Below are 25,981 nucleotides of genomic sequence, written 5' to 3'. Positions count from 1 at the left end.
TTTCTCTCGTATGAACTTGGATTTGGTGATTCAAGATGCTATCGAAAGATAACAAAAATATCTATAACTCTCTAGTTTTGATTTTTTACCATAATCCAAACGAATAAAGGTCGAATTGATGGGTAAAGAGAATGAATTCATTGTGTGCGGGATACATAAAAAGAGAAGCCAGCAACAGAGAAGAGGAGAAGACGGCGAACGCAGATCTTGGCTCTCATCCCTCTCTCATTACTCAAGAAGAAGACCACATCTCTTCTCTCTCTCTCTCTCTCTCTCTCTTTCTAAATTTCATCTTGTTTTATGAACTTTGTTATAATGAGTAGCTAGTTCCTTTTCTTTGGGATGTAGATGAACCATGCTTATTTCATTAATTTGATTGTGTTTGAGTCTGGCCAAAGATGTTCTATAGCTCAGCAAACTAAGAGTGCCAAGCTTTGGTGAAGGACGATAGTCTTGCGAAGATAGGGCATATCTAGGAAGACCATCCTTAATTTGCTTTGAAGTGTAGAGTTATATCGGTTAGTGAAAAGCATTGGGGATTCGAAATTCCAAAGATCTTCACATATTCGTAGTTTAAGTTTTTGCATTAATTAATAGATTTAATTTAAATTTAGTTTTGTTGAATTCAATTTTAGTAACTTAGCCTTTTAGTTCCCCATAGTTTGACCCCATACTTTCTGCTTGCTAGATTAGTATATGATTTTATTTTTGATTGGTTAGCGACACGATCAAATTTTGGCGAGATTCAACTTAATTTATGCAAGGAGAGCATGAATCTTAGCCAAATTAGAAACAAGTGGAGGTCCAAGGAACAAAATTGATAATAAGATCTGAAAATTGGGTAAACAGACCCACCTTGAGTATTTTGGAAATATCTCTCTCTTATTAACCCAGATTTTGGTGATTCAAGATGCTATGAAAATATAACGAAAATATCTACAACTTTATAGTTTTGAGTTTTTCCAGAATCCAAACGAATAAAGGTCGAATTGATGTAAAGAGAACGAATTCATTGTGTGTGGGATACATAAAATGAGAAGCCAACAACAGAGAAGAGGAGGAGATGGCGAATGTGGATCTTGGTTCACATCTCTCTCATTGCTCAAGAAGAAGACCACATCTCTCTCTTCCCAAATTTCATCTTGTTTTATGAACTTTATTATAATGAGTAGCTAGTTCCTTTTCTTTGGGATGGAGATGAACCATGTTTATTTCATTAATTTGATTGCTCTATATCTTTTAGTTGATTGTGTTTGAGTATAGCCAAAGATGTTCTATAGCTCAGCAAACTAAGCGTGCCAAGCTTCGGTGAAGGACGATAGTCTTGTGAAGATAGGGCATGCCTAGGAAGACCATCCTTAATTTGCTTTGAAGTGTAGAGTTATATCGGTTAGTGAAAAGCATTGGGGATTCAAAATCCCAAAGAGCTTCATGTATTAATAGTTAAAGTTTTTGCAGTAATTAATAGATTTACTTTTGTTGAATTCAATCTTAGTAACTTAGCCTTTTAGTTCCCCATAGTTCGACCCCGTACTTTCCGCTAGCTAGATTAGTGTAGGATTTTATTTTTGATTGGTTAGCGACACGATCAGAGACATAAACACCCAATTGGCATTCCCCATTCCACAATCACAATCTAGCAATCACATTACAATATGATTTCAAACATAACATCATATCATAATCCATTCACGTTCCAAACATTCACATTCTTAACAAATATGCATATCATTAATACTAGAACATTCTGAAATTATAGAGGCATATCTATCATAAATAATTCCTAAAACAGTAATATAGATCATGCATTCCAGTTCTATTACAAAATAAGAAAGTAAGTTATTATTTGTAAGTGAACATCCTCACCTTATTGTCATCTTGAAACCTTCGAAGAGGAGACCAAAAGGTAGCTTCAAACTTGCCAAAGAAACCCTAATAATACAATGATTTAATGTTAGGAACAAACCCTAAAGGTTCAAAGATGAAAAGAGGTCAAAACAGGGCATTTTGCTGTCTCGGTACCATTTGGTTGCTCGGCTTAGTCGCTCGGGGCCACCAAGGCAAGCCACCAATATTGTTGTGTATGGATGAAAAAACCTAAAATTGGTCGAAAACTCATCGTTTGAGTTCCAAATCACTCAGAAATTGTTTATAAAACTTTGAAATAATAGTATGACACTATCTAATATGATTTAGGCATCAATCATGGTCAAAGGAGTGAAAACCTAACAAGTCCTATATTAGGTTTCTTCTAAAATCACACCGCAAGATTCATGGATAGACTAGAGTGAATGGGAATCCACTCTAGAGTAAAGACAATAGTAAACTAAGGTTTGAATTCATCATACAATATGATCTCGTATGGTTCGAAGGTTAGACTAATCAAAAGGGGTAAAATCCAATAGATCTCATGCTAGGTCTTTACCGAAATCATATCTTGAAGTTCACGGAAGAGATAGACTGGATGGGGATTTACTCTAGAACAAAAATAAGAGAAGAATTGTCACATCCACCCAGCCGATGCCCTATCTGGCATACTCGAGTGTGTGATCCACAGTCCATAAGATCCAGTATCGAGTAAATCAACCTCCCACATTCACAATAATATAATCAAGAACAAGACTAAATCAAGGTTAACAATATTATTTAAATGAATCAAAGTAAAGTAACAAGATAATCATCAGAGTGCGAAAATGATACCAATAGATATATATAATCAAAAATGTAGAGTGAGGTGGAATCTCACTCCACGAGTACAGCGGAATGTAGATCGAAAGTCAAAGGAGATTACAACTGGTTCTAAAGACAAGAAAGAAAGATATAATCTAACTAAGATAGAGTCTATTCTACTTTGTAAAGAACGTCTTTATAAACATAGACTTCATCAATCACGCTCAGACGCTCCCACTCCACAGTAGGGCTAATCTTGGTAACAAGTAAGACCACTCGAGGAATCCTCAACGTAATCTTCACAGTTGCCAACACCTTGCGTATTGTATGCTTCTTCATCTTGCGCTTCCTCATATTGGCCTTCATAGTCATCAATGCCTGTAGAATAGTCTAACAAAAGATGTTGTACAAAAGGAGTGAGTTTCAAAAGAAACCCAGTAAGGCAAGTAATTCCATAGTAGCATAAATAACATGATAACATAAGCAAAGCATAATGTGATATGATATGAGACAGACAATGCATGTATGAATCTAACTCTATGTATGCTGGTCTCTATAGGCAAACATGCTTTAAGTCATAGCACCATACTTCTTTGGGTAGGTCTCAATTCACTCATCCTCGGTTGGCAAAGGCTCCTTCATCCCTCTCGAACAATCCATGGCTGGGGGTTAAGTCACCTCTCTCTCACATCACCATTTGGTCTAAGTACTGGCGCATGTCAGGGTATAGCCTAGCCAAATGCAAGTCATCTACTTAGTTACATTAACTCAGATCCAGATACGTCCATTTCTCTCGGGATCCTTTCCGGTATCCTTCACACTAGAGTCAGTGTATCCGACTCTCTCAAATACGGACTCATCAACCCTATAGGTCATCCACATATAATAAACGGGAAGCTCTCATGTCCTCTCACGGGTTGGTTACCGGTCTTGAACGCCCATGAGCCCAAGTCTATCCATATGCAACTCTACCCATAAATGGCCCCCACAATGTGATTCATGTCCCCTCACGGCTTGGTTACCGGTCTTGAGCGCCCATAAATCCTCATTGCTACCACGGGTTGTTCGGTCTCAATACCCTTCCGAATCGGGTCTCATATAACAAGGAATACCCTAGCCAAACACTGCTAGACAAGTCCTAGGTATGACAACCAATAATCCGGGAAAGTGTCAAAAGGGCAACATTGGAAATATCCCATACTACTCCCAATGAGGTCCAAGGACAGAAATGTCAAAAGGACATTCCCCAATCCCAAATCATACCTAAACAATCACAATCATAATTCAATCATATCATCCACGACAGATATCTCATCATATGAAAGAGTATAATAAGACAAGATTAAATAAATAAGAAACATACATGAATAAGTATTCATACATAATCAAGTACATAAAGTAAATAAGGAAATAAGATCCTACTGTACTTACAGCATTCATATCATAATATAAACTAACATAACAGTAGAAAATCTAAGTAGTTCCCAAATTAGAAACTAAATCTATGCAATCTATGTTAATATGGTAACAACTTTCCTTACCTTAAATAGATTCGAACATATTCCGGACGGACAAGAGGATGAATCCAAAGTTAGCAAATAAACCCTAGAATAACATCATACAGTCATTAGGAAGTAATCCTAAAAGAATAAGCATCAATCGAATCGAAACGGACGAAGAAATCCAATTCTGTCATTGTGGGTTGATTGGCTGGGTTGACTGGTTCAGTCGACCCCAGGCTATCGCCCAAGAGAAAATTCGAATTCAAAAATAGAATCTTGATCCGAAACCTATGCTACAATCCAGAATGCTACGAAACTTGGAGAGAATGTCTAACACAGTAGTCTAAGACTAAAAAGCATAATTTAGACATCAAACAACGATTAAAACCATTACTTACTAATTTGAAATCATAGTTTCTATTTTGGTAAAAATCATGGTTTTCATTGGAAACATGCTATGAATGAAAGAGATGAACTAGAGATAATAAGGTCTCATTCTAGTACAAGAACACAGTAAATCAGAGGTATGATTAATCATGGAGAGGCATCTAGAATGCTAGAATAAATTAAAATAAGAATATGATCATAGTTTAAGAAGAAATCATAAAAATCATATTAAGAATGAATAAGATGATCATGGCATAAGAAAATGAAAAGAGATTGTAAAGATATGACTACAAGGTTGCAACATCTTCATCATAATCTCAGTTCAGAGATGAGAGTGATCATGGAAAGAATGAATCAATAACACAAAAGATTGAATACTAACCTTTGATTGAAGAACAAGAGAGAGAAGCAAGTTTGCAAGATTAGGTCTTCTTCTACACTTTTGGAGGCTTGGAGATGAGTTCCCTTTGTTCTCTAAGTGTTTTGGAGGCTAGGGATATTAAAATCACGAAATCATGGGGATATATGTAGGAATATAACCTAAACAGAAGATTCTGCTCGAGTTCAGCATCTCTGGGTCGATTGGCTAGGTAGCCTAATCCAATCGACCCAAGCAGTTGACCCAGGAAAACAACAAAGCCAAAGTCAGAGAATTGAGGGCCTTCCACTACTCGGAATCAAACAAAACTTTAAACACATATTCTATAACTTACCTAGCATGGAAAAATGGCTTTAAATCATATCCACCAAGCTCTATGGTCATCAACCAATCTTCTCTTCATCAAGGCGTAGTCTCTTCTCTATATCCAACATTGTCTTCAAATATGGGGCATCATCTTCAATCTCCATAGGTTCGGAGTCAAACACTATATCTTCTACTAATATGGCCCATAGTTAACTTTCACTTCTACTTCGGGTCTTCGGACCTACAGACAAAAGTGTATTTGGGTTAAGGTTAGGGTCGGGTTTCACAAGAATAGGTACTTATAGAAAGTATAGACCTTGAAGAAGGTTTGCACAGTAGGTAGAAGTAAGAGAGAAAGAAGAACTAGAAAGAAGAGAGCAAATGCTAACCTTGTAGGAGAAGAATCGTCAGACAGAAAACTTCATGGATGCTCCCAAATCTTTCTTCACCTTGGAAAGGGTTCTCTAGAGTGTCTCCGATGCTCTCTAAGGCTTTAGAACATAATGACACGTTTCAAAATGAAAAACACTTAAATAGGTCTTCAAAAACCTAATTTCCCAAAAAGTGACAAATCTGCCTTGGTACAGGTTGGTTGTTTGGGTTGGTCGCCTGAGGAGACCAAGGCAATCAACCAACCCCTAGACTTTTGATAAAAATGGGGTTTTTGGTACTTTGAAAGCCCTAGCTTCTTCTTGGGGACCTTTTCCAAGTTATGGAAGGGTCTTATCTGGTTTTCTAGGACCTTCCACTTGTGTCATCACTGCACTCTTGGTTCATCTACCAAGTCCATCATCATTTAAGCTAGATCTTCTTCTGAAATTTGCCAAGGTTTCTATCTTAGCTTCATCACCATCTACTTCCATTGGTTCCAAGTCAGATCCAATGGGTTCAATTTGGATGGCCCACAATTGCCTTCTACCCTCACTCTGGGTTTTCGGACCTACTATATGAATTTCTGGATTAGGGTTTTGCGGGATTTCACATTCTCCCCCCCCCCCCTTAAAAGAAATTTCATCCTTGATATTGGAAGTGTGCTTGGGTTTCCAAAGAGATAGCGATACTTCGATCTCATCTCATCTTCTTTCTCCCAAGAAGCTTCTTTGGGAGTATGATTCTTCCACTAGATTTTCACCAATAGTATGGTCCTTCTTATCTAGGATCTCTGTTGGCTCTTCATTATAGGAAAGATCAGCTCCTAGACCTTCAGGTTCTTACTGGAGGGGGTGCTCTGGATTCTCTACACATTCACGTAGCATTGACACGGGAACACATCGTGCACACCAGCTAAGGACGGAGATAAGGCTAATCGATATGCAACTAGTCCAACCTTCTCAATAATCTCTTAAGGGCTGATGTAATGAGGGCTAAGCTTCCCTTTGACATTGAATCCCATAACACCTTTCCTAGGTGATACCCTAAAAAAATTCCCACACCAACTATGAACCCAAAATCAAACCTTCTTGTCTAAAACTACCACATTGGCTTCCAAGTTCTACCTTCTATGGCTACTTGACACGATCTTATTTACTTCGTCTCATCGAATTATAGATCTAATAGGTGTACTAATCACTAGACCCTTTGTGAATCACCCTAGATTACTAACCCTTTAAACCATGGTTTCAGGACCACGAACCTGGAACTCTAGTCGGTGATAACTGTGGGCCATTCGAGTCGAGCCTGAAGGTTCAGAAGTGGACCCAATGTTAGTGGACGACCTTAGTGATGACTCAACATCTTTCTTAGAGTTTAAGAGGAGAGAGAAGGTCAATCACGAAGGTATTAAAAAGCGATTTTGGCACATCCGAAAACTGATGATGGAGAATCCAATCGACAACGTAAATATACCCAACATAGATATTCGAAAGTCATTTCATTCAAGCCAAGAATCACATGAATCAGACTTTGGTTGAGAGGTTAACCAAGGGCTAGTTGACCGCCCATCCCCAGTTTTGGGGCAATTTTCAGGCATTTGGGTTTAAAACCCTATTTTATGACTTTACTCACCTCAATTCACATTTTCTAACGCTAGAGTGGGGCTGAGACTTGGAGTGGAGGAGAAACCAAGGAGAATCTTAGAACCTATCTTCATGAAGAAGCGTCGAGATTCGGATCACTGCGGAATCATTGAGAAAGGTGAGTGTTCTTCAACCTCACTTCTCTAAACCTAGGTTGGTGATGTTTTCTTCATAATGAATGTGAGATTTTGGTAGTTGAGGTACATTGGATACATTGAATTCTTACAATTAGTTCTTTTTATGTTTCCCTTTAGTTTTGAGAGTTGTTCATGCGAATGATTTAGCTTGAGCCTCTCAAGAGATGCCCGCGGCACTCGCGAGAGCCAAATTTGGGGCTTTTTGATTGAGACCAAATTGGAAAGAATTGTTAATACTTTTAGGACCCTATTACTTTTAATTAGAAGCTCCCAAAGTCTCATTTCGATTCGACTTTGAATCGGAGGTGAAATAATGATTTATGCCGAAACTAGGTTGAGAATGAAGGGTTTGAGCCCAATTAATAGATTGGGTTCAGGAAGCATGATTTTGTACCTCTTTTCAAACCCAATTGGTTCCCAAATAATATATACTATTTCTCTTATGTGATTAGGACTATTTTGAGTATAATCACCGACTCTTGAGTGTGAAATTTGGGACTTTGAAAAGTGCCAAAATGAATGGTGAGGAATAAACTAACCATGTCTTGTATATTTAACATTGTTATTTCAATTTCATTGATGATATCTCGTTTTATTTTGATATCTATTATTATGTGATTGTGTGTGACTTTGTGTGAACGAAGGGTAAGGATATGTGAATAAATCTTGTTATTTCTTTTCGAATCTTATATTGATGATATGAGAATGAATGATATTGGTTGAGACTTGATTCTCTTATTTCTATTTACCAACTAGGGATGTGGGTCCGCCCATTACCCTAGTGACCTTATATGAATGCATCTAGCTCTAGGTGCATGAATGCTAGGTGTCTGGAAGTGTTGTGCTAGAAATCCCTATGAGTGCTACTACCCTTCCAGTAGGGGTATTGAAGCTGGTAACCCGTGATGCCAGTGGTTAGGTCATGTGTTGTCAAGCAGGCCCATTATCATCTTAGCATGGTAGGGTTACATACAATAGATAAGGGCTCCTAGGCGCTCAAGACTGATAACCAACCCGTGAGAGGACATGAAGAGCATCCTGTCCATTATATGTAGATGATCATTGGGTTAAGGAATGGGATACAATAGTTGCCTCCCGTTGAGGATGCCATTCATTGGTGGGAAGGTTATTGAACCAAAAGGGCACTAGGCATGAGGGGAGATATCTGGACCATATGTAGTACGACATCGTATGACTTTGCATTGGGCCTAGAGTTATCATTGACACGTGCCAAATCTCATGCCAAACTATGATGTGAGAGAGTGGTGACTTATACCCCCAACCATGGCTTGAGAAGACTTTACCTAAGAACCCTAGAGAACGCAATAGACATCTCTTGTTGAGGGAGAGTGGATGAGACTGCCCAAAGGAGATTGGTGTTTAACTTAGTGCGTGTCTACTCTAGAGACTTCATGATAGAGTTAGGAGCATAACATCATAATCATGCATTTATCATATTATTGTCATTAATTACATTACCATATATGTGATGTGGAAATTGTGAAAGAATGCATGACATGTTTGTTGAGTTGACCTCATTGAGTTCTGGGGAACTCATTCCTTTATATGTGTATGTTTCTTTAGATTATTCTACAGGTTATGAGGACTTCACTCAAATGGAGGATCCATTGCCTGTAGATTATCATGAGGGAGCAATTCGAGAAGAAGTGGATGCGCATGACGCTTCATGCTTGTGTCAGGTTTGCTCTTATGGAGTTAGCTTCTAGTAGAGAACTCCTTAGATTAATTCCGCTGAAAACAAACTACTCTTTCCTTTCAAACTCTGATATTTATTTGGATTAACTTTAGACATGGATGATTGTAAACTTAATATTTTAGATTTCATGATTTGATATTTGAACTTGATTTATTCTTGTTCTTGGATTATGCTATATCGTATATTTGTATGGGTTTGTCACTGAACCTAGGTCCTATAGTGTATCACCCCCACGGGTATTCGGGTATGACCGGATCCGGCTTGGTGGGGTGTGATGAAAGGTGGTATTAGAGCCTTGGTTCATACAAATCCTAACTCCTATATGATGTAGTAGGGGCAGCTCAAGTCATCAATCCATAACTGATTCTAAGAAATAGACATGAATAATAGGTTAACCATGAGTTAAAAAATTTGTCATGACAAATGCATAATGAATCTAACTCGAATTTCTACCCAAAAAAAAAAATCTAACTCGAATAAGATACAATAAATATATGAAACAACATAGCCACACAAGTATTATTAATTAAGCAAGAACAAAAAACACAATAATGTATATGAAAAATTAAAGTGCATAATTGATAAAGAACTTAAGTTCTAAAATATTACAACCCCATATCAAGTGAAAAGCGTGGACAAACATGCATAATAAAGTACATAACATTTGTTCAAAACATAATAAGACTAAGTTAAGTAACCCGGGGAATCAAATGACAGTAAAAAAAGTAGAGCCAAGAACACTAGCGCCTTGGAGGTGGTGGTGGCTGAGGCTTATACCGGCCTAGGAAGTTCTCCCAGTGCTCGACCCATGAGTTTATGTCTTTTATTCGGCGAATCATCTCTTGCTGCTGAGTGTGAATGTCAGTAATCCGGCGACCCATAAAATTTTGGTTATATTCCACCCTACCTAGAGTGGCTAAGAGAGAAGCCCACTGGGCAGTGTCAACAACAAAGGAAGTAGGCACCGGTGGAGTCTTCCTAGGACGGGAAGACTCACCACTCCTCCATGTGACACTGAGGTGGCACGTGCTCACGAAAGGAGAGTGGGGCCCATCTCAAATGCCAATCTTAGAGAGAAGTCTTCTTCCAATATTCTTGCCATATTCTCCCTCACCTCCTCTGTATCGGTAAGATCCACCCTGAAGTGTCTAAAGATGCAAGTCAAAAAGAGCCCATACCCAAGGTTAGTTATCTTGGGGTGTTCCACCCTATAGATCATGGCATGCTGAATAATATATGCGAGATTGATGGAATATCCCACATATAAGGCAAAAGTGATGAACACCTGCATGATTTATATCTCATTTTGATGCCCACCCTTGGGCAAGATGTTGCAACTCACAACGTGAGAGATGAGTCTAGGAGAAGGGAGCATACTCCTCCCTTGTCGCACATGGTCACACTCGTAGTTGCATAACATCGAGAAGATGAGGAATCTCTTAGTGTAATGAATGGAATCGTCCCCACTGCCGGGTGGAATCCATCTCATCTCATTGGGTACGTATGACACATCCAAGATAGTTGCTCATGACTCAATAGTGAAATGAATGAAAGTACCTTTGACCCAAGACTGGATGAAGAGTATGGTGCCTCCCCCAATAGTTGGGTCTTCGATGAAAGTCAAATTGCTATAGAAGTAGCGGATGAGCTCGGGGTAAGTTGGCTCATCCAGGTTCAACATGTAGCTCCACCCAAGTGCTGCAAACCTCTCCTCAATCTAGAAAGGAGCCATTGGGAGTGGCTCGACGAATTGCCCATACTCGATGGGCCGGTTGTGGAAGAAGTTGTTGTAGAGAAACTCCGCCTCTATGGTACCAAATAAGTCGGGGCACTGCACTCCTCGTCCTCGACCCGCATCAGGTCCACCCATAAGACCTCGACCCTCACCGCGATGAGAAAAAAGGAGATGATGTGAATAATGAGTGAATAGTAAAATGAATACTGTATAAATAGTGATTTTGCAAAAATTCGCAAGATGTTATGTGGAGAGAACTGATGAAAGTACGATTATTTAATGGCATTCAACAAAACATAATATAGCTCCCACATCTTCAAATTATGCAGAGATAATGATGATTCATGAAGCAAGTCGAGAATGTGTTCGGTTAAGATTAATGATCTAACACATCCAAGAAACATGCAGTCTTCTATTAGAAAAAATGGTTTCAATAATATTATATAAAGATAATACTTATGAAGCTCATGATATATCAAAAGAGATAAAATGAAATATATTTTATCAAAATTCTTCTTCACTCATGATCTTCAACAAAATGGTGAAATTGATATTCAATAAATTTATTTAAGTGATAATTTGATAGATTTATTTACTGAAGCATTGTCTATTTCAAATTTTGAGAAGCTAGTATATGAGATTAAGATGTGTAGACTCAAAGATATTCAATGATGTTATTATTAGAGAGAGTAAAATACGTGTTATACATTTTTTCTCTTTCACTAAGATTTTGTCCCACTGGGTTTTCTTAATAAGATTTTTAACGAAACAACTAGTAAAACATATTATTTAGATACTCTTTTTCCTCACTAAGATATTTTTCCACATAAATTTTTCTTAGTAAAGTTCTCATGAGATACATTATTTATTGATGGACATCCAAGGGGAAATTTTATAAATAATATTGATTATGGATATCCATCATCCCCAAAGAGATAATACCAAAATATATAACTTTCAAATGAAAATATTAGCTACCTTAACATGTAATATTGGTGATTCATATTCCCATATTAACTAAAAATCACAACAATCTATCATTTTATGTCAAGAACATCTTATTCTGTGCAAAAATCATATATTACATTTCCCTATAGACTTTAAAATTTCCTTATCAGAGAAAATTCTACTTCTACTATAAATATGTAATGCACACAACTCAATGAAATGAGTTTTGATTTATCTTGTCATAATTTTATTCCTTATCATTGATATAGCTTCTCCATTTTACAATAGTTTACTTTCTTCTTCTTCTTCTTTCTTTTTTTTGGAGGGAATAGAGGTGAAATTGCAAAGAATAATAGAAATAAATAAAGAGTAAATATAGGGAAAAGCAGAAAATTTCCCCTTCTTCAATGATGATAAATGTTAAAAAAGGACATGCACATCAAGGATTTTCTGCTAAATTGCTGACTATCCCTCATACATATCGCATTAAATAGAGAAATTAACCTTTTAGTTCATTACATTGATGATAACAAGTTAATCCTTTGAATAACTTCCGTACACTGTTCTATAAACACAAGATTGTAACCTCATAAGGTTATCTAGAGATGGTTGACTTATGTGGTTTTTGGATTGATATGAACTAAGTATTGTCTTTGAAGCTTTCATCGTGCAGTTTCTGTTGTTACTTCTTCAAGTTCCATTTGTCCAAGCGTAGCTTGGCTTTTTCTACCTATAAAAAATGGAATGAATTAAAAATGAGCTCATATAGCATCAAGTGCTAAGGAAGTTGAGAATATTCTCCTGTATTAAGTAGAAGAAAAAGAAAAAGGAATTTACCTCAATTTTCCATTCTGTCCGACATGTAATCCACAGCAAAATGACGGTTTGCAATGCTGTGCCACATATTGTCCCAGACCACAATCCCTGCAATTCAAAGAAAACCCAAATCAGTTCTACTTATCTTTGTTTGTTTCGTTTGTAAAATTTTCCTGCAAATAAAACATCGTGTGGAAACCAAATACTGAACCTTGAGAGGTCTACAAAAATAAATGATATACATATATATATATACCTTAATACCGAAATGGAACTTGAAACCTAGAAGAGCTCCTAAGGGCATTCCAATGACGTAGCAGCATCCCACGCTAACATAGGCAACAAATTGTTGCCAACCACAACCAACAGCCACACCTTAGTACACAAAAGACTTTGATTAGAGAGAAAAACATATATGAAGCCCAATGAATTTTACCACGTATGTTCATCTTCGGATGCATTCTGTCTAGATGCCATACATGCAGTTATATAAATGAAGAACATTTATACCTGAGAGAACAGGATTGATCCCATTAAGGATGAGATTGATGACCAATAATGGGCAAAGCTCTGAAACTGCATTGGCAACAGTTTCTCCCTTGGTGAAGGCATAGCTTATATTATGACGAAGGCTTAATACAACTACGGCAAGGATCACCATTATTATGAATGATAAAGAAATCACCATTATCACAGAGAATGCTGTGGATTTTGGATTTCCTGCCCCCAGCTCGTTGCTTACCCTTATACTGTACAAAAGAACTACATGTTAACGTCTGAGAAGATATGAAATAAATTTAATTATGAAATCTCGCATACGATAAAAATTATAGAATTTGAAAAGTTTACTACGTATATGCATCCTACTGAAATTCAGGTGAAATTTTATGCAAAAAAAGTGGAGTTTGTTAAACTAATTTCTAGTTGAAAATTGCGAAGTTACTAACCTTGCGGCTGCATTGAGTCCAATTGGTATCATCAAAACCAATCCATTTATCAGCATGCTGCACATCCAATTTATTAGTTAAGTTAAAAATAAGATTTTTTTAATTAATTTGTGGATACAACTTGTTTTCTAATTAAAAAAAAAAATGTTATTTCATAAAATTTTATGTGCTTAATGAATAGCTTAAATTTTAATTTATGATTGAAAAACCTTTATTCACTTACCAAATAGAGAGAGAATCCAAAGCCAACTCTGGGTTTGGAAGCAACCCAGCTAGCAAAACCAGTATCTGAGAGTACCAAACCTGAAGGCACAGCATCACTGCAGAAGAAGCTGAAAGCTTGAAGAAGCTAGGTAACCCAGAAAAGGCTTGGAGGCTGAACCCGGTCCAGGTGTGCTTGCAACGTTTACTCTTGATTATATAAAGAAATTGAACCACTACGATGATCCACCATGAAAGACTCAACACCAAGGAAGATCCCAATAAACCAAGCTTGAACTTGTACAGCGCCACCCAGGTTAGCGACAGATGCACAAGAAATGTAATCGTTGATATGTAGGCAGCTGGGACCACTATGCTCTGAGCCTGTAGGAATTTCTGCATGGGGAAGTTAGCTGCATAGGCGAATATCTGGGGGATTAGACCGTATACACTCAAGGCAGCAGCTGAGGAGATCCTTGATGACTGGCCAAAAAGAATCAAGATTGGCTTGGAGAAGGTATAGATCAGAGTGAGTGGGACCCCAGTTAGCATGAGCAGAACCGTTGATCTTTGAAGGTATATCCCTAGCATTTCATACCTTGATGCACCATAGGCTTGCCCACACAGTGTCTCTACTGCACTTCCCATCCCAAGCTGAAAAGTAAAAAATGGAAATAGTAAGATCATAAGGATTGCAGGGTTAATATGTAACTGTACCCAGATGAATATAAGCGTGAGAGAGACATACTAGGAGGCCGTAAGTGAATGATTGGATGCCGGAGTTGCCGAGGGAAGCAGCGGCGAGTTCAAGATTACCGAGGTGGCCGGCGAAGATTCGTGTGGACATGGACATGAGGAAATTGATCATGTAAACAGCTACAGAAGGGGCAGCAAGATAGAAGAGGATCTTCAGTTCTCTCAATGAGGCTAACCTGAGACGTTTGAAAAGGGGTAACTGGCTGTCTGAGAGTATATCCTCAAGCTCATGGCTTGCGGGAAGAACTGTGGTGGAGGGTTGCTTTGGTGAGATGGTTGAAGATTGATGAGAAGCTTCCTCTTTATCATTCTCCATATTGTTGCTCACACTATCATGTGATTTGGAGTTGCTTCACTGTTTGATTATTTATGATGTGCTAGCTAACACTTGTCTTTTTTTGGTAGAAGTGTCTTTTGCTTTCTTTTTTATTTTTGGTAAAATCTTCTTTGATTTTGTATCAACAAGAAAAAAGTATTACAAAGGACCGAAACACTTCTTCTTCTTCTTCTTTTTTTATTTTTATTTTTTTTCCGCCGGCTTGCACACCGGCACCGGGTGGGGAGTCCCAGATGGATTTTCATCCACAGGTTGTACCGGAACCTTGCTTAGCACCACAACCCCTGGTAAACGAAACACTCTTAAACCTGCAACAATGCATTCAAAGCTCACCAGTCCTTATCAAGTGGAAAGCTTAGTCAAGAAAACACTTCCCAACTGAGGTGCCTCTTTGAAAAAAAAAACTGATGTTCTCACATCTGGAAATGAACAATTGCAAACAAGGGGAAAACCAGAATTTAAGATTAGGGAGACGGAGAATGAAAGTTTAGGAACATCGGAGAAAGCCCAAGGTTTTTGCCCACAATCATGGGGCCCTTATAGGACCCATTGGGGTCACACCTTTGAATTACTTAATTATGTTGGAAAATAAGTCCAAATATATTTTGTAGAACCCACACATATTTGAAGAAAATAAGTAAATTATTGATAATGATATTTTTTTTTGGACAAAATATAGGTAAATTAAAGCAATAATAATAATAAAAATGTCCACATGACTTCAACCCTAGAAAATTAGATGCAACAAAAAATTTATTTGGGAGCAAATGTAAACCAATTTTATCATTTTTTAGGTTGGAGATGCAAACCAATAGTAGTTAGTTACCTTATTAACTATAGACATTTTATTCACAATCAAATAACAAAAATTGTATTAAAAAAAAAAAAGAAAAAAAAGGAAAAAAGAAGAAAGAAAAAGAACAAAAGAAAAATAACAAATAAATTAAGAAAGAGAAAGAGTACATAATTGTGGAAAGGATTTTTTTTCCAAATTTTCTTTAACCATGTTTATAGAAAGGTGATAAAATAAATTGGAATTTTCAGTCCTACCAAAAAAAAAAGAATAAAAAAAAAGAGAAAATAAATTGGAAGAAAAGAGGAGATATAAGAGAATAAATAGAAATTGAATAATTAGTTTTTAATTATAAATGACATTTTGAATACCTAATAAGATTTTTTTCCAAAAATTTCCCTTAACCTACGTTTAGAAAGAGAAGAGAATAAATAGGAAAGAAGAGATAAAAGAGAAGAGAGGAGAATAAATAGGAATTGAGGAGATAGTTTTTAATTAAGAATGACATTTATACCAATTATTTTACCTTTAAAATTTATTTTCAATATTGGAGGGTGGGGTCAATTATGATATTTCACATATAGGACGAGAAATATTGAAAAAACTAAAGGAATTACCCCTGATTGCAAATCAGTAGCCCAAAAAACACAGAGAAAGCTAAGCAAATTAACCGAAAATCTTGATTTCTGAATTACATCCAGACCAAACTCCTTATGAATATGGGTTGGCCACTCCAAAACTTTTCTGGAAAGTCTTTCTTTTGCTGCTGATTTGGACAAATAATCCGCTGTTGGATTGGTTTCACGACAGCAATTGATTATCTTCCCCTGCATCGCTTCCAAGTACCCTTGCAACACTTTCCATCGTTCCATTATCATCCACAAAAGTTTCCTTCAGTGCACTGCCCAGACTACTGCAACCAAATCCATATCTATCCAGAGCTTTAGAATATTATGTGATCTACCCAATGTAAGCCCTAGAACAAACCTTCAAACTCAGTCTGTACATTAGTTTACACTCGCAAATAACTACAGAAATGATCTTTCACCACATTAGCCTGTACATTGCAAAATCTCGTAGCACTCACCAGCTCTGCATGGCCAAGGTTCAATAGGACGACCCATCAATATTCAGCTTGCACCATGGGGGAAGGAGGAGCAACCACTGAACCTCCAATGGATCCCTTTGGTACTGAACCTGCACCTGAATGTGCACTCTTTGAACAACAGCTAGCTCATGCTACCCCAATGCCTCTTCTAATTTATAGGACCCAAACGGTAGATCTGACATAACCCCATGAAAGACCCAAAGCTGCCTTCTTTTGCTGCCCCACACGTCTCTTGCAATTTCTCTCCATCCATACAAAATAGAAGATGTGAGAAAACCCTATCAACCCTGGAGAGCGAACCTTGACTATTGTTGCCTTGCTGCATGCCACGTCCAACCATCCTCCAATGACAATAAGCTGCCACATTGAACCCAAAGTAGCGTACAAAATGGGACCATAAGTTAGCAATGTATAAACATGTGACTAAAAGATGATCAAAACTTTTTCCCGCTGTCCCACACAAGTCACAACAAGAATGAAGATGCACTTCCCTTTTTTCCTTGAGTCACCAACCACCATCCTTCTTAAAAACAGTTTCCAACTAAAGACACACTGATAGCACCTATTGTCAGTTCTCACCAAAGGTAGCTCCATAATACTAGCCTTTTCTAACACTAACCTCATTGCATTAGACTGAACAAGAGGAAAACATTTATGACATATATAATCTGCCACAAACTGAGAACACGCCTCAAAGAACTCCTTCCCAACTTGGATGCAGTCTGCAATGGTAAATGGATCCAATGATTGATTTGTCCAAAAATTTACTCCCTCACCTGTACCAATCAACCACCGTGTTGTGGAGGATATGTAACCCGAGAACCCCCTTGAGAGGAAACACATACCCACTCGGGTAAGACTTGAAGAGTCCCTCGGGAGGGATACACACCCACTCGGGTAAGTGTGCTCCCTTCCCTTAGAAGACTCAGAGAGCCCCCTCGGGGAGGGGCACACACACCCACTTGAGTAAGTGTGCTCCCTTCCCTCAGAAGACTCAGAGAGCCCCCTCGGGAGGGACACACACACCCACTCGGGTAAGTGTGCTCCCTTCCCTTGGGAGACTCAGACAACCCTTTCGGGAGAAAGCACATACCCACTCGGGCAGGTGTGTATTAACCCTTCGGGAGCCATGCTTGAGAAGAGTACGAAAGATGAGAAGACCTTCAAGACTAAGTTCAAGAGTAACGTTGAAGATGACCAAGTCAAAAGAGTTAGTTACAGATAACTACTCAACATATCCATTCCGAAAATTGGGGAGATGAATAAGCGAATAAAGGCTCTATCTGGCCCGCCAAAGAAGGGATCACTATTCCGAAGATATCTCACCCACTCTTCAACTAACTATGCGAGATCCGAGGAAACGCTGCCTCCAGGTATCTTCTATATAAACCCACATTCTACAAGGAGAAAGGTACGAGATTCATTTGATCATTTATTCATTATGTTCTTGAGAACTCTCTCAAGAACTCTTATTGTTGCCTTGGCTAACTTGGGTGTCGGAGGCGGTTCTTTGGCCAAAACTTGGCCGGACCGTTCTTGTTTTCTTTATGAGTGTAGGCATCTCAGCTATTCCAACTTGGCTGGGGAGCTTTTAAGGTGGTCGTTTCAGTATCCGGCCCTCGAAGAAGTTCTAGACGCAACAAATTGGCGCCATCTGTGGGAATCGTCACAAAAAGTCATGACGAAACGTACCACTAACTAGGTGACGAATTCCAATCGAATTACTACTCGAGTGAGAGAAAGAGAGGCGGAGAATGGACGTGTTGAAGAACAAGTTCTCCCTTCTTTAGATCAACAAATTCCGATTCGAGAGGAAGTTCGAGAAGGAATTCCAGAGGAAGTTCGAGAAGGAATTCTAGAGGAAATTCGAGAAGAAATTCCAGAGAATCCCTCAAGAACCATACCAACTCCATTTGGAGAAGGAGGTTCGAATCAACCCCCGATTCCAGCGACAGTGGCCGATTTACAAAATATGCAAAGGGAAGTCCAACAACAAATGTTTGAACTCCAAGGAGTTGTACGAGGCTTAGTCCATCAAGTCGGGTATCATCCGGACCCCCTAGAAATTTACAAGAAGGATGAAGGCGTGAAGCTATCCGATAGACTCGGGATAGGCAACGCCCGGTAAACGATGTTCAAGAAAGACGAAATCCCAAAGGACCCAGACAAACAGCCGAAAGAGTTGGAAAAAGGTCTCAAGGAGTTCATATTGAAGAACCACTTCCCCGAGGAGATCGGACGAGGGGCAAGTGTATTCCACCGTTTGGTTGGGCTCAAGCAGACTCAGGACTTACCAAGAAGAGAACATCGAAATGAAAGAATTCGAGAACATGAAAGTGAAAGCCAAGGAAGAGGTCATTTCAGCTCTGATGACCCGAGAGGATCGGTCAGTCAATCTGGATCTTCTCATGGACCAACTTCCCAATATTTTGATCTTGGAAGTGTTCGGTCTCCGCAGGAACGTCAAGAGGCGCATGGTCTCTGGAGAAGATTAGATGCCATGGAAAGAAGGCTTGATGATCGGGACCTTGACGAAGACTATGACATGGTTGATAGAGAGCCCTTCTTAGAGGAAGTTATGAGAGCACCTCTTCCACCCAACTTTATAATGCCGACATTCACTCCCTATGAAGGTAAGTCTAATCCTCGTGAACATATTAATTATTTCAAATCTGTCATGGTTGTGATTGGCCGAGAGGATGAGTTATTATGCCGAACTTTCCCGACATCTCTCAAAGGCCCGGCAATAAAATGGTTATATAGCCTACGGCCTAGATCCATCCGAAACTTCCGAGAACTCGGAAGAAAATTCATTGCTCAATTCCGAAGTTGCATCGGGAGTAAGAAGATAGTAGATAGCCTCTTTGCTATTAGGCAAAAGCCAAACGAGTCTGTTCGAGACTATCTTCTAAGATTAGATAAAGTGGCTATAGAGGTAGAAGAGTTGGATGATACGGTGGCATACAATGTGCTATGGAGTGGAATAACCCAAAGACGCTTGCTAGAGGTGTTGCTTCAAGATAAGCCAAAGACTTATGGAGCTCTTCTTAAGAAATGCCAAAAGCAAGCGATGGTTGCAGAAGTTATTGAAGCCCGTGAGGAGTCCACAAAGGGAGTGAAGGAGAAGAAGAATTATGGAGAAAAAGGTCAGAACTCAAACGCTCGGGGAAAGGATGACAAAAAAGGAAGTTGGAAAGATAGACTTGACAATGAGGACTTTACACCTCTCAATACTAAGAGGTCAGAAATCCTATTGCAAATTTGAGATAAAGACCTCTTGAAGTGGCCAGGCAAGCTTCATGCCCGACCCCAAGATAGGAATATGACTAAGTATTGTCGTTTTCACAAGGACTATGGCCACCACACGGATGAGTGTAGAAATCTTAAGATTGAGATCAAGAAACTCATACAAGCAGGTCATCTTGAAAAATACCTTCAAAGGAAGCGACAAGATCAAGAGAAGTCTCCATCAAGAGCACGCAAAACACCAAGTTCCAAGAGCCCAGAGCGTGTGGAGAAGCTTTCCGAGAGCGAATAGATGGATCTTGGAATTCCACAAATCTTCGAAAATTCTATCAATAGAATTAATCAAGACATGTAGTTCTTGCTTTGCAAATCATGCAACCATTTGATTTTCAATAAAGTCTGCGTTTCCACCTCCAATGCTCACTTTCCCATGAAGAAAGTTATAATGAAGTATTCACAAATGCTTCCCCAAATGAAGAAGAGCCCAAGAGAGTTCTTGACTTAAGATAAGTTCAAGAACCCAAGAGCGCTCTTCAAATGAACAAGAGCCCAAGAGAGTTCTTGACTTAAGATAAGTTCAAGAACTCGAGAGCGTTCTTAAAATTAAGAAGAGCCCAAGAGAGTTCTTGACTTAAGATAAGTCCAAGAACCCGAGAGCGCTCTTCAAATGAAGAAGAGCCCAAGAGAGTTCTTGACTTAAGATAAGTTCAAGAACCTGAGAGCGCTCTTCAAATGAAGAAGAGCCCGAGAGAGTTCTTGACTTAAGATAAGTTCAAGAACCCGAGAGCGCTCTTAAAATCAAGAAGGGCCCAAGAGAGTTCTTGACTTAAGATAAGTTCAAGAACCCGAGAGCGTTCTTCAAATGAAGAAGAGCCGAGAGAGTTCTTGACTTAAGATAAGTTCAAGAACCTGAGAGCGTTCTTAAAATTAAGAAAGCCCGAGAGAGTTCTTGACTTAAGATAAGTTCAAGAACTCGAGAGCGCTCTTCAAATGAAGAAGACCTCAAGAGAGTTCTTGACTTAAGATAAGTTCAAGAACCCGAGAGCGTTCTTAAAATTAAGAAGGGCCCAAGAGAGTTATTGACTTAAGATAAGTTCAAGAACCCGAGAGCGCTCTTCAAATGAAGAAGAACCCAAGAGAGTTCTTGACTTAAGATAAGTTCAAGAACCCGAGTGTAATATCTAGCCCTATTCTAACCCTGACCCTAACCCGGATCCACTGTTGTATTCAGGTCCGAAGACCCGAAGCGGTGGTAGAAGAGACCTATGGACCATTCTAATTGATGATCATGATTCGGAGACCGAGCCTATGGACATTGATGATGATACCCCTTGCTTAAATGCATTATCAGTGTTTAAGGAAAGTCTGCGCATCAGAGAAGATTAATTTAGTTGATGTACCTAATGACCTCCTGTGCACAATCCGAAGGTATTCCCCAAAACTAGATTTCTTGATTTAATTGTGGAAGAAAACCTCACTCAAATTGACCTTGTATAGCCTTTCAAATCCCTACTTGAAGTTGCTGAACTAAACCTATTTTTCTACCGAGAAACATTTTGGTCGATGCCATCGACCAAAACCATCGACCAAAGTTTCCTAGTCTGCCAAGTTAATGATTCCATGGAATATTCCTATTCTATTTATTATGACCTCGAGCCTTGAGCCCTTGTGCAATCATTTTCTCACTTGAAATCGTGGGGAGAGCTTCCCAAGGCATCTCCTTGGCTAATGTGAAGGGCACCTCATCAAAAACTCATTGTTTACTATTGATTCTTGTCTACATCTTCCACACCAAGGTATGAATCACCATTCCACTCTCTTCTATCCTACCATTTTCTATTCTTTTCTATTCCTTTCTTGCTGATGAGATATTGGAAATGGTGCTGCAACCTTGCAACCACCACTCCAAGTGTCTACACATGATTAACCTATGATCTTCTTAGCCATCCATTGATGCTATGCCTCCACCTCATGCCTAGCATATGTATTCCTCAAATTTTCTATTAACATCATGTCATTTTGTACCAAACTAAGTTGTAGGACATGCTATGTTCTTGTTTATCACTTCTATATGATTCCAATCGAAATTCTATTAGTTCCCCTAGCTATTGCATGCCATTTCCATGACAATGCAATCAATCCCAACTCATGCCATGATGTTTGTCACTTGAACTTGTTAGCTCAACTAGGGGCTTTTTGTTTGGACCATTGGATTGGGTAAATTTCTTGACTTATAGTGTCCTACTACTGTTGTTAAGTATTCCTCCAAGTTTCAGATTGATCCGAACACCGGAAAACCAATTTCGGATGAAAACACCCAAAATCCATCATTCTGTCCCAAAGGAAATTTTGGTCGATCCTTTTGGTCGATACCATCGACCAAAGTTGTTGCTGACAACAACCTTGGCCAGTTTTGATCCAATTAATATCCAATCTTCCTAATTTCTTCTCTAACCTATTATTGATGTTTGTTTAGGCCTTAACAATTATTTTGGACTATTTCTTGGTACTCTCAATTCATCATCAATTCAACCCAAGGTAAGGATGGTTATCTCCATAAACATATAGATCACCAACTTATGATTTATGTTCTTGTTTATGAATAGAACCTTTTGATTACTTTTAAATATTTATAAGACTGTTATATATGTGTTAGAACAATAGTATTGACATCTTCATACTTTTGTCATGTTACCTTACTATTCTTGTTTACTTATGTCTATGATGATTCATTTCAATATCATGATATAAATTTTATGATAAGATGCATTGGATGCATGAAAGATGATGAACTTGAATATGTGATTGCTTACGTATGACTTGGGATTGGGGAGTGTTCTATTGACACTCGTCCTAGGCATCGGAGGGAATAGTATGGGATGTTCTCCGATTGTGCCTATAGACACTTTCCCGGGTTATTGGATGACATACATAGGACTGTCTAGTTGGTTGGCTAGGTTTATCCTTGTCGTATCAGACCCGAATCAGAAGGGCATTGAGACCGAACAACTCGTGGTAGTGTATGGTTGGATGGGCACTCTAGGCCGGTAACCAATCCGGTAGGGGACATAAACCACGCTACGGATACCCGAAAGGGGCCATTTATTGGTAGGGTTGCAAATGGCTAGACTTGGGCTCACGGGCGCTCAAGACCGGTAACCAATCCGTGAGAGGACGTGAGAGCTTCCCGTTTACTATTTGTGGATGACCAATAGGGTTGATGAGTCCAAAATCCAGGATTTCGCTGACTCTAGTGTGAAGAATACCGGAAAGGATCGTCGGGGGCGAGGAATGGATGTATCTGGATCTAACTTGACCGACTGAGTAGATGACTTGCATTGGGCTAGGCCATACTATGACATGCGCTAATACTTATACCAAATGGTGATGTGAAAGAGTGGTGACCTATTCCCTTACCATGGTTTTTGAGATGACTTTATTGAACTTCCCTGGCAAATTGAGGGGGAGTGACTGACCACCCAAAGAAGTATGGTGCTATGATTTAAAGCATGTCTACCCTAGAGACTAGCATTCATAGAGTTAGAATCATACTGCATCATATGTTCTATATCACATTGCATTATGTATGTTCTGTATGTGTATGATTTCTAATTATGGAATAACACCTTGCGAGTTCTTCGAACTCATTCCTTTTGTACAAATGTTTTTAGATTATCCTCCCACCGAAGACTATGATGGCACCCCCTTCGAGACGGACTATGATTCCGCATGGGTAGTGGGTAGTGGCATCTGTGAAGATCCGAGTGTTGGTGCCGAGGAGGATTACTATCCGCACTAGGGTTAGCCCCACGGTTGTGAGGGAGAGGCAAAGCTGGGTTTACTTCATTTGTACCATTGAGGAGACTATTATTAGAGTAGAGGAAACCCTAGCTAGTCCCCATCCCCGGTGTATTTTTGGAGTATTTGGGCCGAATTAACTTGTTGGATTTATCTTCAGATACTTGGACATGTAATTAACGTTATCACACTCTTCCGCGCCCGAGAGAGTGGTTATCATACCTTCTCTCACCTTTATGATTATGTTCACACTTTACTATTATCTGGCTTCCGCACTTTGATTTATTTAATCTTATCTTATTCATGATACTTAGTGTTAATTGTTTTTACTTTGATTATCTTTGTTCATGATTATGTCATCGTGTATGTGGGAGGCATGGACCTACGAATCTTGATCCTTGGACTGTGGATCACATTCCCGGGTATTCCAAATGGGGTACCAGCTGGGTGGATGTGACACCGAGAGCGTTCTTAAAATTAAGAAGAGCCCAAGAGATTTCTTGACTTAAGATAAGTTCAAGAACCCAAGAGCACTCTTCAAATGAAGAAGAACCCAAGAGAGTTCTTGACTTAAGATAAGTTCAAGAACCCGAGAGCGTTCTTAAAATTAAGAAGAGCCCAAGAGAGTCCTTGACTTTAGATAAGTTCAAGAACCCGAGAGCGTTCTTAAAATTAAGAAGTGCCCAAGAGAGTCCTTGACTTTAGATAAGTTCAAGAACCCGAGAGCGCTCTTCAAATGAAGAAGAACCCAAGGGAGTTCTTAGCTTAAGATAAGTTCAAGAACCCGAGAGTGTTCTTAAAATGAAGAAAAGCCCAAAAGAGTTCTTGACTTAAAATGAGTTCAAGAACTCGAGAGCGTTCTTAAATTCAAGAAGAGCCCAAGAGAGTTCTTGACTTAAAATGAGTTCAAGAACCCGAGAGCGTTCTTCAAATAAGGAAGACCCAAGAAGGTTCTTGAAGAGATAGATTTTTCTAAGGCATTATGCTCGGGGAGTCACTCAGGATAATGCTCGGGTAGCCACTCGGGAAAAACCCAAGAGCGTTCTTCAAACGAAGAAGAACCCAAGAGGGTTTTAGAATTCAAATAGGTTCAAGAACCCAAAAGAGTTCAACGAATGAAGAAGACCCAAGAGAGTTCTTAAACTCAAGATAGTTCTTGAACCCAAGAGAGTTCTTCAAGAGATTGAAGAACCCAAGAGCATACTTCTTGAACCCAAGACGAAGAGTATAAATATCAAAGTCTCCAATAAGGCGAAGCGTTTTAACATAAGGCATTATGCCCGGGGAGTAACTCGGGGAAGGCGTCGACGATTGAAGAACCATAATACCTCAGTGTTAGCCATTTATCACACAACATTGAAAGGTAGCGTCATCTTGAAATTTTCATTTACTTCAAAGCATTTGGGTGTGATGACCGAAGTTACCAAAAAAAAAAAAAAAGAAGCAAGGAAGCAAAACAAGTTTTTCTTCAACAGACAATAAAAGAGATTGATCTTGTTTCTCGGGAGGACGAAGGATCACCTCAACCATGTTTGCTTCTTGCTCAATTTTTGGAGTTTCCCGAACTATTGAAGTCTTCTTCTCGAAGCTATCTCTAGTTTCTTCTTCTTCAAGAGGCTCGATACAATCAAGGGTCAAGTGGGTGGAACTGCTTGAAGAGCATGACACCCTTAATAGAGGCAATAGCATCTCTCGGAGAACCCGACTGGGGGCTTCTCGACTCGATGGGACAGTCTAGAGACAATTGGAATTCAAAAAAAACTAAGAGAAACAAGGAAGGAAAGAAGATTTATTGATTGGTGAGCTAGTTGAAGAGAATGAAGTCAATCGAACAATTGAAGAGACTTGGAGCAACAAACGTCTCAAATGAAAATGACAGACACTAACACCTCTATAGCGGAGGCAAGAAGAAGAGAGTCGTGATCTAACAACTAAGTGTCAAGGGATGCGATGGTTGAGATCAAGCAACCTTTGGGCTACCACAAATCGTAACAAAGAAACGATTACAACAAATCGACGCAATGATTACAAATCGAGAACCATAAAGTTTGAAGAAGGCTTTCGAAGAAATGACTTTTGTCATTTAAGAAGACATATACCCAAGAGTCTCTAGATAAAAGTTTGGATGAGAAAAGATGTAAGAGAAGCATTCCCTACGTTCGAGAGGCCGATCGCATGGAATG

At 39.0% G+C, this 25,981-nt stretch overlaps 1 protein-coding gene across 1 annotated transcript; it reads right to left on the bottom strand.

Annotated features, from left to right (window-relative positions):
• Window positions 1-12,478: 12,478 nt before the first annotated feature.
• Window positions 12,479-14,781, bottom strand: LOC149002174 (protein DETOXIFICATION 40-like). The gene is made up of 7 exons (XM_089137205.1): window positions 14,509-14,781; window positions 13,783-14,414; window positions 13,560-13,616; window positions 13,123-13,361; window positions 12,869-12,987; window positions 12,634-12,720; window positions 12,479-12,526 (listed from the first exon to the last, which is right to left on the bottom strand). The coding sequence occupies exons 1-7, from the start codon at window positions 14,626-14,628 to the stop codon at window positions 12,479-12,481; spliced, it is 1,302 nt and encodes a 433-aa protein (XP_088993331.1). The 5' UTR covers window positions 14,629-14,781.
• Between the last annotated feature and the right edge of the window lie 11,200 nt (window positions 14,782-25,981).

The sequence above is a fragment of the Hakea prostrata genome, chromosome 10 (genome assembly GCF_041222555.1).
Source record: "Hakea prostrata isolate BN-2017 chromosome 10, UWA_Hpros_2, whole genome shotgun sequence".
In the NCBI taxonomy this organism is placed as follows: Eukaryota; Viridiplantae; Streptophyta; class Magnoliopsida; order Proteales; family Proteaceae; genus Hakea; species Hakea prostrata.
This window is presented reverse-complemented; position numbering and strand designations above follow the sequence as displayed.

Bases quoted from the DNA above. Each gene is read 5' to 3' on its own strand.
- LOC149002174 (XM_089137205.1), bottom strand. From the start codon at position 14,628: ATGATCAATTTCCTCATGTCCATGTCCACACGAATCTTCGCCGGCCAC. The intron at 14,415-14,508 runs GTATGTCTCTCT...TTTACTTTTCAG, and splicing joins CATTCACTTACGGCCTCCTA to CTTGGGATGGGAAGTGCAGT. The intron at 12,988-13,122 runs GTATAAATGTTC...TTGTGTACTAAG, and splicing joins GATCAATCCTGTTCTCTCAG to GTGTGGCTGTTGGTTGTGGT.